At 42.5% G+C, this 20,975-nt stretch overlaps 1 protein-coding gene across 4 annotated transcripts in view; it reads right to left on the minus strand.

Moving 5' to 3' along the window:
* The window catches only part of LOC119134523 (inositol polyphosphate-5-phosphatase A-like), a 76,113-nt gene that overhangs the window by 36,631 nt on the left and 18,507 nt on the right, over nucleotides 1-20,975 (minus strand). For all 4 annotated transcript variants that reach the window (XR_005100362.1, XM_037271241.1, XM_037271240.1 and 1 more), the window contains exons 5-7: nucleotides 6,590-6,653; nucleotides 5,069-5,172; nucleotides 673-725 (exon numbers count right to left, since the gene is read on the minus strand). Coding sequence is in view for 3 of the 4 variants with exons in the window: in XM_037271241.1 (XP_037127136.1) it covers nucleotides 673-725; nucleotides 5,069-5,172; nucleotides 6,590-6,653 (221 nt within the window). In the remaining variant the exon portion in view is untranslated. The remainder of the gene's footprint in view (nucleotides 1-672; nucleotides 726-5,068; nucleotides 5,173-6,589; nucleotides 6,654-20,975) is intronic.

Raw genomic sequence — 20,975 nt, forward strand, 5'->3', positions numbered from 1 at the left:
ACGTATACAAATAAAGGGGCTAATCAGCTTATATTCACTTTGTCATGTCAAGATGGAGGCGATAGCTCAATACATTGATATCCCTTGCTGATCATATCAATCTACTGTGTTTGTTTGCATGAAAGATCTCCCGGGCTTTCCTCTGCGGAGGAATAAAATGATGCATGCGTGTGCTCCTTTATCGCTGCTATCACTTAAGCAGTCAGTCTCTCTTTCTCCCTGCTGCGCTTGTCAAACATCATGCCTCTATTAAATGCCTAGCGTTTCAACTCTTTAGTTCTCATGTCATACCTCCATTAGATTAGCAGTCACCCCGACCCGCCCTTCCCTTCCCTTCCCTTCCACCCACCAAGCATCTTCTGCTCTTGCAAACTTGAAGCTGCCATTTGCATTCCTCCCACACAGCTTCAATTGCATGTAATGTTTTGTGTCATCTGTCATATGCAACTCCTTGACTAACACGATTAGGTCTAATCAAATCCCCGCTGGCTGGCTGGCTGGCTGGCTGGCTGGCTCGCTTGCCCGGAGAGGATGCAGCTATGTGAGTAACTGTCAAACACAGCTTTTTTTTGTCAAGTGGAAGACATAACGCTCACATTTGAATGGTCATCTTGATTCACAATCCCTACAGCCGTCTTAAACAATGACGTGATGGGAATAAAAAAAACTCACCACTCAGGTAGGGCCCATCGAGTTCTGATGAATCCCTTTCTGGACCACTTGCACTGCAAAGCACAAAATAGTTTTAGAATAAAATAAAACAAAATAAAGTAGAATAGAATCAAATCAAATAGAAACTTTATTGTCATTGTGTCATCATTGCATAGGGGGACTCAAATTTAAGCACCAAGTACGACCTAAAAAATTAGAAAAAAAACAATCAGCGAGTCATAATAAATAATAATAAAACAATCACTCTCTTTTCAACCCAAGCCTATCTTCGACACCTCAATATCTTAATTTCTGCCAGCTTCAGGTCAACTTTCTGTTGTCTGTTCAGTACCACCTCTTCTGATCCATGTTCTTCTTTTAGAGAAATGCATATTCCGAATTTACTCATAAAACGGAATGTACTTGTAATTCCTCTTGGAAAATAATAAGCACAAAAAAAAAAGTTTGACGCAGAGTGTGGACATCTGGTATACAACAGTTGTTTGATCAGGTCCCACCCGTCTTAAGTTAATTATCCAATCACAAGTCTAAAGATCTTTCTCAAACACCACATGATTCAACATGAAGCTGGTTATTAAATGAGGGACAAATTGATGCTGTGAGTGTTCTACTTCTTAAATGGATAAATAAGTCTCTTTCCCGCAGCGTCTCGTTTGCTGTGCAAGTCTCTCTGATACTCCTAATGGGGAGTTAATTGTAGTGATGAATAAACTAATTATGGGCCAGGTCACATAATTACAAATTGACTCATTTCATTTAAAAACAAAAAACAAAAAAAACAAAACAAAAAAAAAAACCTCAGCTTCACATTAAAGGCCTAAGAGCTATTTGATTGCGCCTCACATCCTTCAATCTGCATTAGAACAAGATTAACTGTATCAAATTGAATTACATTAGCATACTTGAATTAATCCATACGGCCTTAAAAGGATGTATGGACTCAATTATGAGTTGCTGCCCGAATATTGTGACGTTAAAAGCAGCAAATGGAATTGGATGCGTGTGAATGATTGAACTTGGAAATAAAGAAATAAATGAATCAAATTTGGGGGGGGATTATTATTAACGATATATTAAAAATGACTATAAAGACAAATATCCATTTGCACCACACAGTAAAATGTGCTTTCCCCCTGCGACCTGTTCAGGTGAAGTTGAGGAAAGAAAGTGAGTGCGCCTCGGATGATGGGGGACAAGATGAAAAGTGATGCTGGGGGTGGTGGTGGTGGTGCTCAGCGGCCATACAAGCACTGACTGCAGCCAGAGACGTTTAATCTCGATTTAATTTAAAGAGCCATTAACTGCAATCACAACATTAAAATCAATCACTTCCCTGACACCTGGCCCCAGATTGCCCCATTTGCTCTACGTATGACTGATCGGCCCTCTGCTTCATCGCTTGCTTATAAACACGACACACACGGGCACACACACACACACACACACACACACATGCAACACTCACATCCAGCAACACCCACATTTTGTTTTTCTAAACAACAGAGGCAATTCCTGTTTTAGCAGAAATTCAGTTCATACGATAATCTCGTGAAATCATTCAAAGGCAGAGGAAGTAACGTGTCTCTCTATACTGCCTGACAAAATGACATCATCATTTGGTGGCTGACATTGAAGCAGAGATGGTGACACGGATAATGTCCGGCTTCATCTAAACTCCACACACACACACACACATCTTACAAAAAGATTCATGTTGGCAATATAGTGTCACTTCTTCAAAACAGGAGACATATTTGGATTAAAAGGATAAGTGACGTGTAATCATATCATAAATCAGATTTAGTGGCAGTGAAGAGTCACTGGGCGGGGATGAGGGTGAGTGTCAGAGGGCAATGGTAGAAGGTCGCAAGGCTCCAGGTGACATTGGCTGACCCAGCGCAGGTCAGTGATAGCGTCTCTGCCCGTGACAGTGATGAACGGCGGCTACACGGCAGGTCACGTCCAGGGCTGTCAAGCAATACGTATACGTACGTGCGGACGGTCGGGCTGACTGCAACATGTGCACACATCCATACGCACGCGTGCAACGCAAATTCAGAAAAAGAAATTTAGGGGCCTGGAATGAATTCAATGCTTTTATGGACATGCTTATGGCGCGAACAACAAATCCAAACTCCTATGGGAGGTGGGTGATCTACTGCCTGGCTGCTATTTTCTTCCCGCTTCTTTTTTTTTTCCTAAAACAATCAATCGCAAGGGCACGTTAAGGTTTTGCTCGTATTCTTTATTTATATTGGGCAATGACAAATGCGCATGATGCAATGCTTTGCGGAGGCGTGTATCATTGCAGCAAGCGTGTAAATAGATTCACGCTCAGCGGGGGGTGAAAATATTATATAAACAAGACAGCAAATTCATTATGGCAACCTTTCAAAAGATATTTGCAAACTTCCTTCTTAATGAGTATGTTAATTAATCTCACATTACACATCGACAAATGATAATAAATGATCATGAGTATGAATTGCAAATGTAATTCATCTGCCGAGTTTTAAATTACAATTACATGTCGACAGAAGGCAACAGACCAAATTTAGCTTGTGATTTTTTTCCCCCCATCATGTTCATCATGTGTACTTATTACACGGAGAATACGCTCAAATGATTACACCATTGACATCAAATTGTGGGGTTCACTTTGGGCAGTTTGTGTTCAGTTCACACCCAGTGAAGTTGTTGACTGCTTGGCTGGCGTGTCTGATAATAATTGATAAAGATAGAAATAAAGGAAACGCTGGCTATCATTTTTTGTTTGAGCTATTTTGCTTTTTGTTAACGATGACAACCTTGGTCCGAAATTCATTGGAATTGGGGTTCGTACATTTTTCAGGTCAGGAGTTGAAGTTGTTTCCGATTTTTTCAGATGTACACATACACACACGCAGTGAGTACCGTCACAGCATGATGTCATCATCATCATCATCCAGCCCAATGACATTTTATTGATGAGAACCTATAAAAGGTAAGACAGATGCCGTGAAGCAAACATCCGTCTTCCAGCGGCCAACTCATCTGTCTGCTCTCACTCTATAACCTCCGACAGTCGAGTTCTTGTGACAAATAAAAAAGTAGTTTATAAATGATCAAATATCTAATCTAACCTAATAAAATATTTCATTTGAAGCCAACTTCAGTTACGAGCATGTTAACTCCTTCACTGCCGTTGACGTCAAAGTTGTATTTGATCTTTGACGTCTGTATGCGTCAACGGCAGGGAATGAGTTAACAAACATAGAGTTGCCGGTCGATCTGATAAACGTCTTTTTCCAAATGTGTCGCTCCAATATCGCTGCTGTGTAACCTGAACAAGCTGCGAGTGGAGCAACTGGTTTGGGACCGCTGCTCAGTCCAAGATCCGCATGTAATAGGATTCCTCAAAGCCTCAGATGGATGGCAAATGTAGGCAGTTTCATCTACTAAAAGAGGGCATAAATCACACGGGGAGGAAGCAGGGATGAGGCAGGGGTTATCACCAGTCTGGCTCCCTCATGAGAGCTTTGCATTAAAGCATTAGTGAAATTAATTCATCTTTCATAAGAGGTTTGAGCAGTATCTGTGATCTATGATAACAACCAATTTCTCACTATGGAGGGCTGGAGGAGGAGGAGGGAGACGGGAAGAAAAAAAAAAATACTCAGCGACCCTGATAGACTACACAAATCTGCTCTTTTTAAATGGGCTAACATTATCTGGAGTGCCGCTCTCCGGAGCATCATCCCAGATTCATATCCCAGTCAGGAAAGGGCCATAAATCACAGGGAAAAAACTTTTCTTAGCTACCACTACCTCCTTCTACCTCTGTTCTTCCGACATCACTCCCCTTCTCCCACTCGGGATGGACCGTTCCGTCATCTTTTATGCTTTTGGATGCTTATCCCGCCCGCTAAAGACAGAATGACGCTTTGAAAAAATGGTTTTGAATGGATTTGTGTCCAACAGTTAATTTGATATCATATCCAGATTGGGGATCTCGATGTGTGGATTGGTGTTGGTCTGCAGAAGTCGGATGGAAGCGAGAGTTTGCCAAAGACATGGAAATAGGGGCCGGCTGATTCCATCTGTTTTGCATATACATATGTGCAGAGGCGGGCGTTGGAGCGTGCTTGACAGATGAGTGGGGAGCGCCAGGATGACACGCGGGCGCTGGTGCTCTTCATGACTACATCAGCACAGCTCTGTTCAACGCTCAGCACCATCATGTAGCATACATGAAAAGTGAACGCATCAGAGCCAGCGTGGAATTGTTCCTCGGGAACCGACCAGCAGTTTTCATTTAGAGACTATTGTTGTTTCAGAGTGCAAAAAAAAAAAGTCATTTCTTTCTTTGAGAGAAATTCAAATGTCCTGACACGCAGGAAGACAAACCATCACCCACCTCGGGAAAGTAGTCCTGTGGAAACTTCTCCTTCTCCAGCGAGGGTGTGCTTTCCAGGGTCTCGGAGCAGGTTTCCTTCCCAACCACCTTCCTGTATTTCTTTGCTGAAGATTGAAATGGGGAAAAAAAAGAAAAATATTCTTTAAAAAGCATTAGCGGGCACTATGAGCAACAACCTTGTACAGACAACTGCACCATCTGCTGGCTGGCCTGAAAACAGAACATAACGAAGCAAACAGACAAACAGCCAGACCAGCCCAATACTACCAAGTCTGGCGCTATGAACATCGGTGATTCTTCTCGAGCAGCTTTGTATTGTTGCGATGCAGATTGTGTCGACGAAGAATACCATATTTGCCTGTGGAAGTGACTTGATAAACTGTGTGAGGGAGAATTTATGCTGTGAGTTAAAAACAGCTGCAAGTTAGAAAGCAGAGGACTAAGTTATTTTATTGATTTCATTTTCATTTGAGTTTTTAAAGTTTACTATCCTCATTGAAATCCTCACATCTACTAAATTGCTACTTTAAATATTTTATGTTTGACGCAAACAACAACAACGTAAAAAAAGTCATACATGCAGGATATCACTTGAAACTATTTATTAACTATACAGTGGAAATATTGAGAACAAAATAACAATAAGGATCTGAGTAAAAATAACTGATTAACGGAATCCAACACAAAATACATAAAAGTGGGGATTCGAAATACAGGCTGATCCAATTTGAGCGGAATTTCCTCCGAAAAATGAGGCTTAGTAGTGTGCGTGTGCGCGTGTGTCAGTATGACCTCCCAACAATGTGTGGGCATGCTCCTGATGAGACAGCCAATTGCCTCCTGAGGGATCCCCCTCCCAGAACTGGATTACGCATCAGTCAGCTGGTGGACAGTCTTTGGCGCAACATGGCATTGATGTATATGGAATGAAACATGATGTCCCAGAAATGCTCGACTGGATTTAGGTCTGGGGAATGGTCATGTCACTTCAAATGCCGCATGGGACGGACAGGGCTGGGCTGTAAACACTTGTGGATGTCGGGCCCTCATAGGTATATTATTGAATAGGAAACATATTAGTAAATCAAAATTCCGAAAATGCATAGAGCCTGTGCCATCGCCTTGTCCTATCCTGTCCTGTCCTGTCCTTCACTGGGGTAACTGGTGCTAATGCTGACTTGGGTCTAATAAGAAGCGCGGCGCGGCACCTCGCCTCGCCTCCACATCTATATCTTGTCTTTAATTAGCGCGGCCACGGGACTCCAGGGCCCTCTGACACCATGGGATGATGAGACTGCCGTAACTGTCCAATAACCCGCCGAAGGCCATTACCGCAGGCCCGAAATCTTTGGAATTAAATTCTAATATTAATAAGCATGATCGCTCCTTTACATTATCCACCGCGCCAATCTTCGCTCGTTGCTTTTGATGGAAATGGGAAGAGCCTACAAATGGTTGTGGGGAGGGATGAGGGGCCACCGTAGGGGGATTTCATTTCAACTGTGTTGCTGTGCGACTCACCTTTGAAATCAAACTGCTGGATGTTTTTCAAAGACTCATGAATGAAGTAGAAACTTCCCAGAGCCTGGAAGAACAAAAGACAGAAGATGATATATTTGGAATCATCTTCAATGAACACGCACATCTTTGTGAATTTTGTTTTTTAAATAGTCATTCAAACACTAAAACTCACAAGTGAATTTGTTCAAAATGTATTTGATTCCAAGTTCACGCACAGTACAGTCTCATCAACTAAAGGACGCATTGAGCTGAACACTTGAATGGGTAAAGATCCACTTCAATAGGCTTAAAATCGAAATTTTCTCTGTGAACAATCGGAAAACTTTCCCAGGAAAAAGTGAGTCTCCCAGATGGGGATTTGATGCGGTTCACAGTCCACTACACTGCTTTCTCTTGGCCCTATTTACATTTAGGGCAAGTGAAGGAAAAGCTCAGGCTCAATCCGCAACGTCTTTCACATGGCAGACCTCGTTCCGAGTCTCTTTTCAATTCTGAGGAAAAGGCCGCTCACTTTTTCCGTAAAGAAGAGTCCAAATTGAAATACTAGCGCTATTGCGAGAAGTTAATGGCTAAAAGTAGAAAGGACAGGCAGGAAGTCAAGTCAAGATAGGAGGAGGAAAAGAATGAGAAGTGATGAAGTGACGATTTGAGGAGCGGATCAGAGAAAGGACGTGGCTTTAGTCTTGCTATATTTTCCGTGGAGGTCTGGAGAAAACGCCTCTCTTCGACAGTCTGGGCCCAGCCTGCATTATTTATGAGTGCTGGCACATCTTGAGATTAAACATTTGCTGATTTGTCAAAAGCACAAACATGAGGTCCTGCTCATCTCCTTGACATATAAGTTCAGCCATAGGAAGAAAAAAAAAAAACACTGTCGCACATTTAATTGATGAGAGGAGCGGCTGGTGACCTGTGCCTCCTGTGCGCTCCCCTACTTCCTCGCTCTGATGGAGGACAGAGAAAAAAGGGGGACACATAGAGGGGGGGGGTGGCGAGAGAATAAGAGCATTGGGCAAAGGCAATACTCAAGGTCACAGCTTCCCGTTTTTCCCCGCCTTCCAAGAAATTCGGTGCATACTTGTCTTTGGCTTCGCTTTCATCTTTTGACAAACGGTAAATCTCGTTTACATTGATAGGGAGGAAGGCACGCACAAAAATGTTGAACAAGTGGGAACAAAACTGAAATTAGTGTTGAATATTACAATCACATTTTTATTTGGGGGATTTTGACTAGACCTGGTTTGTTTTTATGTTTTGTGATTTGTACATTTTCACATGCTGTTATTTATTTTTTTGTGTATTTAACCGTGTTTGTTGGTGTATGATGTATTTTTACTCGATGCACACGGTAGTTTAAAAAACACGGATGAGTTGAGTATCTTTCAAAAGTCAATGCTCAATCTTCACAAATTTGAAAGTTACTTCAGAAAAAAGAAAATACTCTATGAACACAGCCCTAAAAATAAAGATAAAGTGGGAATAAAAATAAGATGAAATGATCCAAATATTCACATCTCTGGCCAATCTTAAGATAAATGGATGGAAACGGATGAATTCCTTTAGCAGCTTTCTGTACACTACTTAACCCTGGCAAATATTCCGTTTACACAAAGGTGGCTGCTAGCGCTGGCTCTCATCTGCCCGGCCGGCTCTTCATGAAGAAGCTATTATATTAGCAGGCTACAATTAATCCATTTGTCTCCTAACATGACAGACAGCAAATATTCATTAGGGCTGGGCTGCGCTGACAGGCCATGCTTATCATTTACCAGGAGCTTGACAATGGCCTGTGTCAAACGTACGTTTGTCACGGCTGACTTTATTGATTAGCTGCCAGATTTCCATGAAATAATTAAAAGTATATTTTACATATTTATAAACCCCCGCTGCCACAGCGGCTACTTAATTCCCCATTAGTAAAATGCACTCTATTAGGTGCATGATGCGGGGGGGCGGCTAAGGGGGAAATGAGTAATCACCGTAATTGTAGACAGAAAGACAATAAGCGCACCATAAAAGCTGGGATTTTATGGCCGCTTCTGCCAATGCTATCTCTTATCGCGACTTGTATTGCCAATGCCTCTCAAAGATAAGAGAACATTGGCTCCCCTCTCCCTTTGTGGCCGCCGTCCGTCCATGTGTGTGTGTGTTCATGCAAGTGTGCAGTTGACATTTCTAATACTGCGGCAGATAAGAGCTGAACAAGTCCCAATAGACTAGCTAGTAGAAAATAGAGACTTGAGTGCCGCAGTACATAGCCTGCATACTTTGCTCCCATGAATGCTTTATCGATAGCCGGGACTGCGGGAATTAGTTCTGGCCAATGGAGAGAAGCGCCGTTCCTCTGACCTCTGAATAGATTTTCTGCATTTAATGTGAAAAATGGCCCATAAAGCAAACATAAAAGTAATCATTTTTCTTCAAGGTCTCACCTCCGATACGTGCTAAGGGAAAGCCGGCGGTCCCGAGAGAGCCGCCACGTACACACTCCGGTGTCATCCCGGTGTCACTGTAAAGCTTCTCAGAGTCATATTCTGCTGTCCCACAGCCATGAACAACATGGAGCAGAATGGCTTGCTGTGCTTGTGCTGGCTGTCCAGTGAGCTTTTAATAGGGCAAAACTGCAGGTGGGCTCAAGGCTCCGTCCAGCACGTAAACCAAGAAGAAGGGCTTGTTTGTTGTGCAATTAGATATTGATAAATATTTTTTTGGGGTTGTTACGTACAGCCATCCCAACCCAATCCAAGACTGGCGGAGCAAATCTATTGGCAAAGACGTACGTGCCGGGAAAACCAGATTTTGATATCTATAGTCAAACCAATCATTTGGAAGAATTATGGAAAACTTCCCCCCCCAGCAAAAGGTCAATTCATATGCAAGATGTTGGGCTCAATGAGCACTTTGGTCCGATACTGCACCAACAGCTTGTTTGCCATCAATGCCACAAAAGTAGGCTGCATCAATAGAAATGCTGTGCCCACTGATAGAGATGGAGAGGTCTTAGTATTTCCTACTGCTGCTGCTGAGTACACTGGCCACCCCCAACCTGCCATATGTGTTTGCCAAGGCCCTCTGGCTGAGCCATTGATTGAGTATTCACAGTATTGAGCCACAATCTCTATTATTCATTGGCTGCCTGGAAAGCCTGACTGGATACACAAAAAAACCTCTCATTAAAACTACTTCTATCACTTCCTGTGATTTGAAGGAGGCCCAAGTATTGGAACCATCTGTCATGGCCTGAATAAGCCCTTTCCTCAACTGGGACTGGTTACGACACGGCACGCATATGGGACGTAGAGTCAAATGTGTTAAACAGGTCAGAAAGAAATTTGAATATTCACTTCATTGAATTTTTTTTTTTTTGGAGGGTTAAAATTTAGGTATATTATAGAAGGTACCGTAATTTCCGGACTATAAGTCGCGTTTTTTTTTCATAGTTTGGGTGGGGGGGCGACTTATACTCAGGAGCGATTTATATACATATATATGGGTTTTTTTCACTTTTTTGGGCATTTTATGGCTGGTGCGACTTATACTCCGGTGCGACTTATAGTCCGAAAATTACGGTAGTATGTGTCTCAGTTGATTGGGGAACAAACAAAAGGCTTGTCAGTGTTCAAATGGGAACGATGCAATCATGTCACACGCAATTAAAAAATATTTGTAGCTTCCAAAACACTGTTGCACATCAAATAAAAAGCAAAAATTGTTCCAATAAAAAGAGGATTACAATCTGATGATACTTACTGTACTTAGATACAGATGATTGCTCAGCACACCAAATCACTTCAAATTAAAATAACAACTATATACTGTATCTAATTTTAAACATCCGAATGCGCACAACATTTTCCGCACGAATCGAACTGCAAATGGGGATTTTTTGCAATGGTGTAATACTGCATACCTGCCGAGTAAAGGTTCGATTGTTGACCAAAATGGATTCAATTTCAAGCATTGCCATAAAGGTCCGATTTCACATTGGTAAACCGCGAAAGCCGGCCGGCAGCGCGTTTCCAGGCTTCGTCCTTCTGAAATCTCCCAGAATGCCGAGCGACACACGCTCACCATTGATCTGAAAAGCACTGATTGTATTTTGGTTTGAAGAAAAGATTATGGATGGGGCTAAACAAGGCATAATAGGCCAAAGCCATGGCAGCGAGCGCCTGACCTGCCAACAATCCAGGCCCACTCCCAAGGTTGGCTGCCTCGCTGGGAAATATTGTGCATTAATTTCGTTTAGTCTCCCCTCCAACATTCAATGGTAGAAGTTAATTAAATTGCTTGTCCATTGTGTTCATCCACTTACAAAGTTAATGATATTGTGGCGGGGAATTAAAGAGCATTTTATAAAGCGCACTGGATGGGAGCTGGCAGGCACTACATTGCCCAGTTGAACCCTGTCAGTCGGCCGGCTTCTGGACACCCTAATTAGCGGTGAAATGGATGCTTCCATCTGCCAATTTCCTGCCATGCTCATCAGTCGTGGGCTCCCTCCTCTAACCTGCCCGGCCGGCAGAGGTCTAAAGCAATAAAACCATCACGGCACTGACATCCAACTAAATCAAACACACACACGCAATACAAATACATTGGACTTTTCTCCCCCAAGAGCACATGATGGTCCAGCCTAATCAAGAAAGAAGAGTTTGATAACTTTGTTAAAATGTTTGAAATGCACTATAGCGCCTTGTTTCTATTTTCAGACTTTGGATTTTGACTAAAGCACAGCAAAAGCATTATAATTCATCTTATATCCATCAAATGCTATAGCAGTTCAATTCTTATATAAAACATTACCACTCCCTATGAGATCAAAGTCCTAACAATTGAGATAATTAAAGTGGCATTACATCCTCTATAGACCACTGCTGGCTCGCCACGGCCATTATTCAATTGTTTCGTTTGCTGGAAGATAAAAATGCCTTTAATACACTTATCCTCATTAATGTAAATCATATTTGGCTATGGATGTCCAATAATCAAAAAGAATATTTCAACTTGTGATTCCCATCTGAAACACGTTCCCATTAGGGAAATAGGCCTGTGCAAATGACAGGTCCTCAAATTCATTGATTTCTTTTTTCGGTCTGCAATCTAAAGAGGCTGCTAATGCTGTCACGGACTGTTCATCAATCAATATTTTGAACTGATTTGATCTTGCGCCTATTCACGTGGCCTGCTTTGTGAAATAATTGATTGAATTAGGATCATACAGACTGAAAGCAATGGAAGCAAATGAATCCCGAGAGGTTGCTGCGGTTGAAATAAAGAAGCCTAAAAGTTTGACGTGGGGACGTTTCGCGTTAAAACTTGCTCGCTTGCCTCGTGTGGCCGCACACAGACGAAAGGCGACAACAGAGCATTAAATGTCAAACCATTTGTATTGAGCAAAGTCGACCGGGGCGAATGTCATGTGGTGTCAGCTGGAAAAAGTAATCAGTCAGCTTGTGTCTGGAGATGGCTCTGTCATCGGCCTCTCCCATGACAAAGCGGCCTCTTTGGCAGACATACGTATACACACCTACATCCAAATACGTATAAAGGGAGCCTTAGTTTGTGGTATTTGAATGGTGATACATTGCCACCTATCAATTCATTTCATCAAAAAGATTTGTAGTTGTCAGCATTTCGACCTCCCTTCGTAGAACTCTTCCATGTCATTTTGTTTGGCTCGTGAACTTGAAGCGTCGATAAAATATGACAGCTTCATCAACACACGGACAATCGATGGAAGTTGATCCCCTCGGGTCGAGACATTGGATTGCGCTGAAGATTTAAGCGACAAAAAAAAAAGGCAGGAAAATATTATTATTCCTGTATGGAGAAAAAATAAGCAGCTTTCTGTCTGGGTATGAGCAGAGGCGTTCTCGGAGCACAACAGTGAGCACAGGAGCGTGAAGCTTTAGAGGACTCTGCAAAACACAGGCGGGAGGCAGCAGCTCGTCTGAGGCTAAGACGCCCGTCCAGTGCTTCTTTGTGACCTTCTTTGTCTTTATGTAAAAAGCAATGTGCGACAATGATGTGTTATGTAAAATTCCCAGAGGCTTGATCTAAACGCTTGGATATCCTCCATGCTAGCTTAGTTATACTCGAGTGCATTGCCACTAAGAGCGCATGGACGCTGCGTGAAAAGCAAATGGAAATGCTTCTTAGATATCGAGAAATTATGTCGTAGGTCTTTTCCTCTTATTGTGTCGTTCTAATAATCAATTTCAAAAAGGCAACAACAGAAGACTTTTCCCTCACGCAGATGTTTCTTTTCAGCCGTACAATGGCAGTAACCAGCCTTTTACGTGATCCCTCTTAAGATTGAAGGACTTTGATATGCCTGTGAGCTGGAGACCTGTACCAGGGCCAAGAGTGGCAACAAACCCGTCCGTCTCCATCCTCCAAGCGTTAGAGAAAAGAGGATTTGAAAGGAAAACGTGCAAGTCTCAGCTGAGCAGGTGCTACTTACTGTACACGACAGAATATTGTTAGGTCACACATGTTTACTCAGATATGAGAAAAGAAGTGCAAATGTTTAAGACTTTGAGGGAACGCATCCGAAAGAAAATATATCATTCAGAGTCAGTGAGGCAAACTCAAATGTATCTGGCATACCTGTATTACCAAATCATTTTACGGTATCATAAAAATCGTGAAAAATCCATAGATAAGCCACAATTTCTGTGTTGGCTAAAGAATGAGATTACAAATGTAATCAGGCAGTTAATACTTGAATTAATTTGAACGAGGACAACACCCAATCTAATTAGCTGCAGAATGGCGCATTCAGGGTGCAACTGCGATATGAACTTTAGCAGAGATCCTGTTGACTGAGGCACTCTTTGTGTTCGATGACTTGCCATTTGGGAAGGATTACTACTAACTTAAGAGGACCACAGTAGTTTGATACTTGACATTGTTAGAAGAAAGCATCACCTTTTCAGCCTAAACCTTTCAAATGGATGACTTCATATTAGGGATGGCTTCGGAATGTTACAGTACGCACTTATAGACAGCGCTTTTTCATTTTTACATGTGGGTTCATTCCTGGTTGGCGCCAAATTATTGGGGTGCTTGGTTTAGTTTCTGTAACAGTAAAATGTTTGTTTCCCAGGTTCTATTACTGATCACTAAAAATGGACAAAGGTAATTAAAGAAAGAAGAGAGTTTTGTTTCTTTCGATAGGTTTGGTGCTATATTGTCACAAAAGATAACATTACGTGGCTCTTGAGTCAAATGCTCTGAAATTGCTGGCAAGTTAGAGAAATCCGACAGCAAATGAGCTAATATATTTTATAATGAATGAATCAATTGAATAAATATGATTCTGTTTTTATTTTGACTGTAAATATTTGTGTGGCTCAACTGTATTCTATAATTAGAGCTTCAAAATGAGGAGCTAATTGAATAAATATTACTGTTTGTTTTTTATTTGTTTACTTTGACTGTAAATATGTGTGTGGCTCAACGAGGTGCCAAAAAAAATTAGATGAATATACAGCATAAAACAAGGGCAAAAATATCAAGCAACTTGGGTGTGATTGAATACATTCAATAAATGGGCCAATGCACTCCCGTGGTCAAACATATGGAGATGTATTTTGTGTATTAAACAACATTGTGACAATTCACCATGAGCTATTGCATGCTCCGCCCTTAAACACGTCCAGAGTAAGTTTCATCAGGCAGGCAGACAGACTCTGGAGGTCCCCTACTTGCTTGTTTGCCCAGCACCGCCCCTCATCTGCTCAAAGCCGTCTAACGTGACCTCGGGAACCTCACGGCGACTACATTAATTTTACAAACAAAAATCAATTGGCCAAGAAATAGGACAAAGAAGAAGCTTGTTGTTAATACACCAAGCGGGGCACACCCTCAGCCTGAGAGTTTATGGTTGTTTTTTATCGGTAATAGTTTAACAGCCGCTGGCAGCTAGGGGACAAAGGAATTGCTCATTTCCTATGACCCGACGGATGAAAGACATTCCAAATGAAGCCACACACTGTGTGTTTATCATTCTTCTAACAGCTGGCCATTAAGACAAATTTCAGGCTACTGAAATTGTTATTTCAAGCATATGATACTTATTTGTTCAATATTACATTGTTGGGATTTGAAGAATGCAGCAAGTCAAGGAGCAAATTGGGGCAATTTGCAGGCCATGTGCCCTTCAAATTGTTATTGCTCTGTTTATCTGTTGCTTCGCAACATTACCGAAAATGACATTAGGAAATTATGATCTTATAAATGACAACCTGTTCCCATTAAGAACAAATGTTTGCAATTTGGTGCAAAGAAAAGTGGCATGTAATTGAGTTGAAATGTGCTTTGGGAGCTATAAATATGCACAGAACAAACTTAATACTGGAAACCTATTTCAGAATATATACCCAATAACTACTACAGATGTTTTTCTTAAGCACACAAGAAATATTTAAAAAATAAAATCATAAACTGACACTAAAATGAATAAAGAATTGTTGAAAAACTAAAACTAATAAAACACTGAAAACTTTAAAAAAATAAATACAAATAAAAACTTAAACCAAACAAAAACAACTACAATGAAAATATAGACATATTTTCAAGTCTATAGAAAAAAAAATGGGCTTGTTGTTCCAATACTTTTGGAGGTGACTTTATAAACAATGTGTCAATGGTATGCAGAGTTTTACCAGTTAATTGTAGACGATAGAAAATGGCTGCACGATGCGATGCCATTACTTTGACGGGCGGCAAGCGAGGTGGTATCAGGTGAGAGAAAAGTGAGTGAGTGAGTGAGTGAGTGAGTGAGTGTTTCAAATGGCCTATGTGTTTGAAATGTGCTGCACAATACCTACTAATTCTATTAAGTGCCTCTGTGGTCGGTCTAGCAGTGTGGTTTTGGGTTGATGTAAATGGAAGGCTGGTTGACTAAACAATGCAATAGCATTAGAATAAGGTGATTGGATGGCAGAGTAGAGTAGAGTAGGGTAGATGGCCCATGCCTAGCCTGCTTGGACCTTGCCAAGTCCATTATGTGTATTGGAGACAACTTGACATCCGTCATGGTGAGCTGCCAGCCCAGAGAAAAAAGGGGCTGTTGCTATTTTCTTGTGGAGATGGCTTCCACCTTTTGCGATATCAAGGTACGGATAACGCAATCGAATGAAGACCTCGTGAACGAGCCGTCCCGCTTTTCAATCTGCACCGGGACATTCGGTTTGTTTAGGAAACCCTTTTAGTCAACTCGCTCAAGGGCGTGCTTATAGACTTGACTTGTAGCTGAGTTAAGGTTTCATGATGTGTTACTTTTCTCTTGGTCAAAAAGTCTGATAGTTGTTTTTTTTAGCTTTATTTTTTAATCGCTATCTTTAATATTTAGTCTTTAATCATGGGAAATACGCTGTGCCCACACTGCTTCACTCCAACTAAATGAATTCCAGTTGGACGAAACTTTGAATAACAGAAAAATGTTTGATTTTAGTTTAAAATGGCTTATCTTAACTACAATCCCTTACATCATCTCTATCGTGTCAAATCGTTTTTCCACATGACACTTATGTAAAAAAATGGAGTTTACCAAAATATTAGCTACAGCTCTCATTAATTTAATTCAATTGTTAAATTCAATTTATTATAGTCATGATAATCCCTCCAGAGGAAATTCAACACACACGCTCCCATATACTTGTGTTACACACGTGCAGAAATGAAAAGACAAATAACAAATAAAGGAACGTCTGATTTTCCGTACTTCATTCTTAGCACATTTTCTTTAGCCTTGTCGTCATCAGTGACCACTTTGTGCTTTCCTTTCTTTAACAGAACCTTTTGGCACGGACAAGACATTCAGCCCATGTGTGTGCAAAGCATCAGCTTTATTCCTTAGCCAATTACAGGCACAGGGAATTTAAAAAAAGGCACTTGTTTAATGTGTGATTGCCGAGTGTGTTCATCTGAGACAGGTGTCAAGAGGTTGTTTCAACTATAATAATTAGCCCACAACAGCACGCTTAGCAGCAGACAAGCCACAGACAGCTCTTCACCAAACGAGAAGAAATTGCTTGGATTTAATGTAATGATTTTCCCAGCAGCCCTCTACTGATTATAACAGCTTGTGCGTGACACTCGGCTGGAGTGAGGAGATCAATTCCCCAGGAAGGCTTGTCTTCTTCCGACAGGCCAATGAGCCAGGATGAGCGCAACAATCACGGACGCACGGCACATTCAGCGCCACCCTCTCATAACCTTCTTGTCCGCTAGATGATAGCGAGCAGCGGGAAAGGCGCTCCCCTCGGACCCACTGAGCGACTGTCGACCCGTCCGTCCGTCCGTCCATCCGTAGGAATACACGTCTAAAGCAGGAAAAAGGTCAGGCTGGCTGAATGTGGCTGGCAAACAGGCAGCGGGGGGGTCTGGTAGCCCGCGGATGAATCACAGGAGAATTGGTGCATGGCAGTGAATGAATAACCCGCCATGGCTCCCCAAACCCCATTATTTCCCTCCTTCTCCAACAGGGCCTGAAATTCATGTCTGCGCATGCTGCCAGTTCATTAGGGGGAAGATGTCATTCCTCTTCTGGCCAGGCCAGGCCAGGCCAGGCCAGGCAGGCCCCGCCGGGAGGACCCAGCTCTGTTTAATTCCACATCAAGCGCTCCAGCGAGGGCCTTAATCTCTGCTTGTGTGATCAATACTATATCAGTGTAAATTAAAATGACAATTTTAAAGTAATTAAGCCTGTTAATGCTCGATTCAAATGTCATTATTTGCACAAGGAGAAGCAGAGGAGAAATCTTGCTGTGTGAGTGTTTGTCCGCACGTGTGTGTGTACGTGCGTACGAACTGTCCGGGGGATTTGCAGTGGGGGGGAGGGCCGTGTCCACAGTGACAGGTAAAAGGCTTTAACTAGAACAGCACATTTTTGCCGCTGTAGTCACAAAAAGAAGGATTTAACAAAAGCAGATTAACTCTCCACCCATGCCGGCCCGGAGACCTCTCCAATTTCAGAGGAGGGTAACCCAATTGCTGGAATCTCATTTGTACAAGCAAACCCAATTATGGCCATATTAGATGAGAAGTGGCAGGGAGAGAATGCTTGCGGAGGGAATCAGGGAAAAAAATAATAGGGGCGGGGGGGGAGAAAAAGGGAATGTTACACAATAAAAATGCACTTAAGTATAGAATGAAGCTCAGCAGTAATTGTGTGATTGGATTATTTGTGTCTACCCCCTCACTTTGTTTTTAAAATGCTATTTGGAGTCATTGTGATGGTTCGAGTGAAACAAATAGGGCCCAACGTTAACCTTGTGTCTGTGTGTGTCCTCCCTCATGTGAGCTGAGGTGATGTGTAAGTGAAAAGGAAATTAAATGATCACATTGTTGCTTGTTATTATGACAGGCTCACAGCCAATAGCCGGCGACCCGCTACTCCTCATAGACCACATTCACCAATTATGTCCAGTCGCACCAGTGAGGGGCCATACTGGGCCACTGGCACGATTGTCTTTATGGAAAAACATCACGATTAGCAAATATCCATCCATTATCTGTGAAATTGTTATACATGTGCTTTGCAAATTGCCCAAAAAAAAAAAAGTGGCAGGGCAAGGAAAATCATATCCATATCTCCCAACAAGGCCGTCGAGGCAAGGGGGATGAAGAAAAGCCAATAGCAAAGACGCAAAGATCAATCATGGATGTGTACATTTTGTCGATGCTCCACTCCTTAAGCAAAATACACACACCACAGAAGAGACAAAGCTGTTGTCACGATTGGATTTTTTGGGAAACGGATGTTTCATGTCAGTTCCATTACAAATGTTCACATTGCCTTTAAACAACGTAAGATTATCGACACGGTAACAATCGGCAACACGCGGGTATGAAATTAGCAGTTGTGATGCATGCCCGACCGATCAAGCGGGCTAAAAGATACCCCGAGGGCCGAAGAAACGTGCCATTATATTGGTTTACGTCCAAGCGGTCCGATCCATCACGCTTGCGTGTTGGCTCCAGTTTGAAGAGCCGACCCATATTAATTATCAGCTCATTTGGAGGAGGGGGTGCCAAGAGTGGAGTGTTAGAAATGGCTGACAGGAGCGAGTGATCAATTGAAGCCACCAGAACTCGACTGAGGGTGATTGAGGTCAGATTGGTTGTTTGTTCCAGGAGAGGTAAGGTTGCTCAAAGGTTGTGTGTGGGCTGCTCAGTGAGCAAAGGCAAACATCAGGGACAGCACGTTCGCATTCCCACTTTTACATGTTAACCCATTTCAATATTCAATCAACAAAATATAGAATCAGAATTCCATTTTCATATGTAGTCTGTCGGTGCTCAACAGTCTTGTGTAACTTTTGTAAATACGGCCAAGAAATTCAACCTTGGGTACCTGGGAGATTTTATTACGCTCCAATGTCATTTTGTCTGAAAAAATACAGAATTTCTGAAATATGAGAAAAGTATATTGTAAGACATATATAATCTTGTCGGTCGCTATGACAGCGTTGATCAAATCCACAAAAATGGTTGCGACCTGTCGGTGACTCAACAACTTGTGCTTCTGGGTCCATATCCGGCGACACACGTGACAAAAATGAATCTGTATATATATTGTTTCATTAAAATAAGAATAATATTTGTTATGGATATGTTAATATGCTCACCCTTGGACAGTGATATGTCCACCAATAAATGTCAATAATAAATCGTATGACAACATCCCTCTAGTGTTTGCCGATGCAGGCGTGCTTGCTTGAAAATATAATGCATACTGATTGATTATTTTAGAGTGAAGTGGGTGGGGGTGGGGTGGGGAGTTGGGAGGGTGATGTTTTTTTTCTCCTTGGAGGAAGAGAGGACTGTGAAAACGGAGGGCTCTCAATAGATGGGGGATTATGGAAATCAAAGAGATTAGCTAATGGGAATATAATGGCCAGATACTGCCCGGGTCAGGCGGCCCATGCAAATGAAGCAGCGATAGCCACTGGCGAAGGGACGATCGATATGGACGGTGGCTAATGATAGCCCTATATCAGATGTGCGACAAATGGACACGGCTGCCACACACACACACACACACACACACACACACACACACACACAGTATGGAGCGTAGAGGCCTGATGCCAAAAGACAGACGTGAGCTTTCAAGATCTCGCCAGTTCCGTCTCACCGTTGTCAGCACGTGCTCTCATCGGTACCGAGATGCAGATACGGCTTCAGCCTCGTTCGCCACACTCCACCGAGCATCTTTTCATCCCCACTTGGCCTCCAAACACAACAAACGTCCTTGCGGACAATCAATAGCAGCGCGCTCCCGACTGCCAAGTATTACGACAGAATTTAGATACACTAAAGAGTTTATTTTCCTATAGACTGTGGACAATGTGACATTCTTCATTGAGAGTGTGCAGGTATTAACCTTCTCCGGATGGATGAGGTAAAGCCATACCATAAAATGCAACAGACGTGAAAGCTTTTATCATCAGAATAATTGGAACATCACCTCTCTTATATATCAGAATGGCAATTTTGAGCATGTCAGAAAAATTTCAATTCCAGGTGCGGGGTGGTGGCGGGGACCAGCGCGGCGGGCTTGGCCTCTCCCACCCCCCCCCCCCCCCCTTTCATTTTCATTCCCGCCCGCCCGCTCGGCACAGTCATTCATCAGGGCCGGGGCAGAGGACACTTGCCGCCTGCTCACGAATGCATGGAGCAAGCAATAAAATTAACCTTGTGGCAATTGTTTTCCCAACCGTTTGATGGCTCCGTGTCAGCTCATCTGTTAAAACTGAGAAGCGTAAAAAAAGTCATACTTGGATGTACAAAGAATTATGACTTGTGAAGGAGAGCGAGAACTGAATGAAGCCAGACTAATGCTCGATTATTGAGTCCTATCAAGGAGGAGATGGTTGCCTTTTGATTTGTGCCCGGGATCGGGAAAGAGAATCGTGCGCTTTATAGGTTAGGATTATAATCCAAGGCAAAAACAAGACGGTTGGACATAATTTAATGCCGAGGTCGACATCAGCGACCCGGCCCTTTCACTGGGCCGGTGGGAAAAAGCAGTGGACGAGAAACGACGTAAAAGGGGGAAGGAATAAAAATCCTTCACCTAGTGTTTATTTGCTCTCGACAGCTCCAAACCAATCAATATTTTTAATTTGGGTCCGAGTTATTATTTTTCACATCGCTGCATCCGGGTGCGGCGTAAAGTGGCTCATATTTTAGCACTAAAAAGATCGATATGACAGGCTCACCTTCACTCTGCACCCTCCGTGGATGGGATGGGGGGGGGGGGGGGCAACACATCATAATGGGACGCGTGCTAGGAGCAAGCTGCTCCGCCTCTTTCTGCAATAACGACATTATCGGTGGAGTTTGCAGCGCGCATTTTGTGTAAGGAACCAAC

The sequence above is a fragment of the Syngnathus acus genome, chromosome 15 (assembly GCF_901709675.1).
Source record: "Syngnathus acus chromosome 15, fSynAcu1.2, whole genome shotgun sequence".
Classification (NCBI taxonomy): Eukaryota; Metazoa; Chordata; class Actinopteri; order Syngnathiformes; family Syngnathidae; genus Syngnathus; species Syngnathus acus.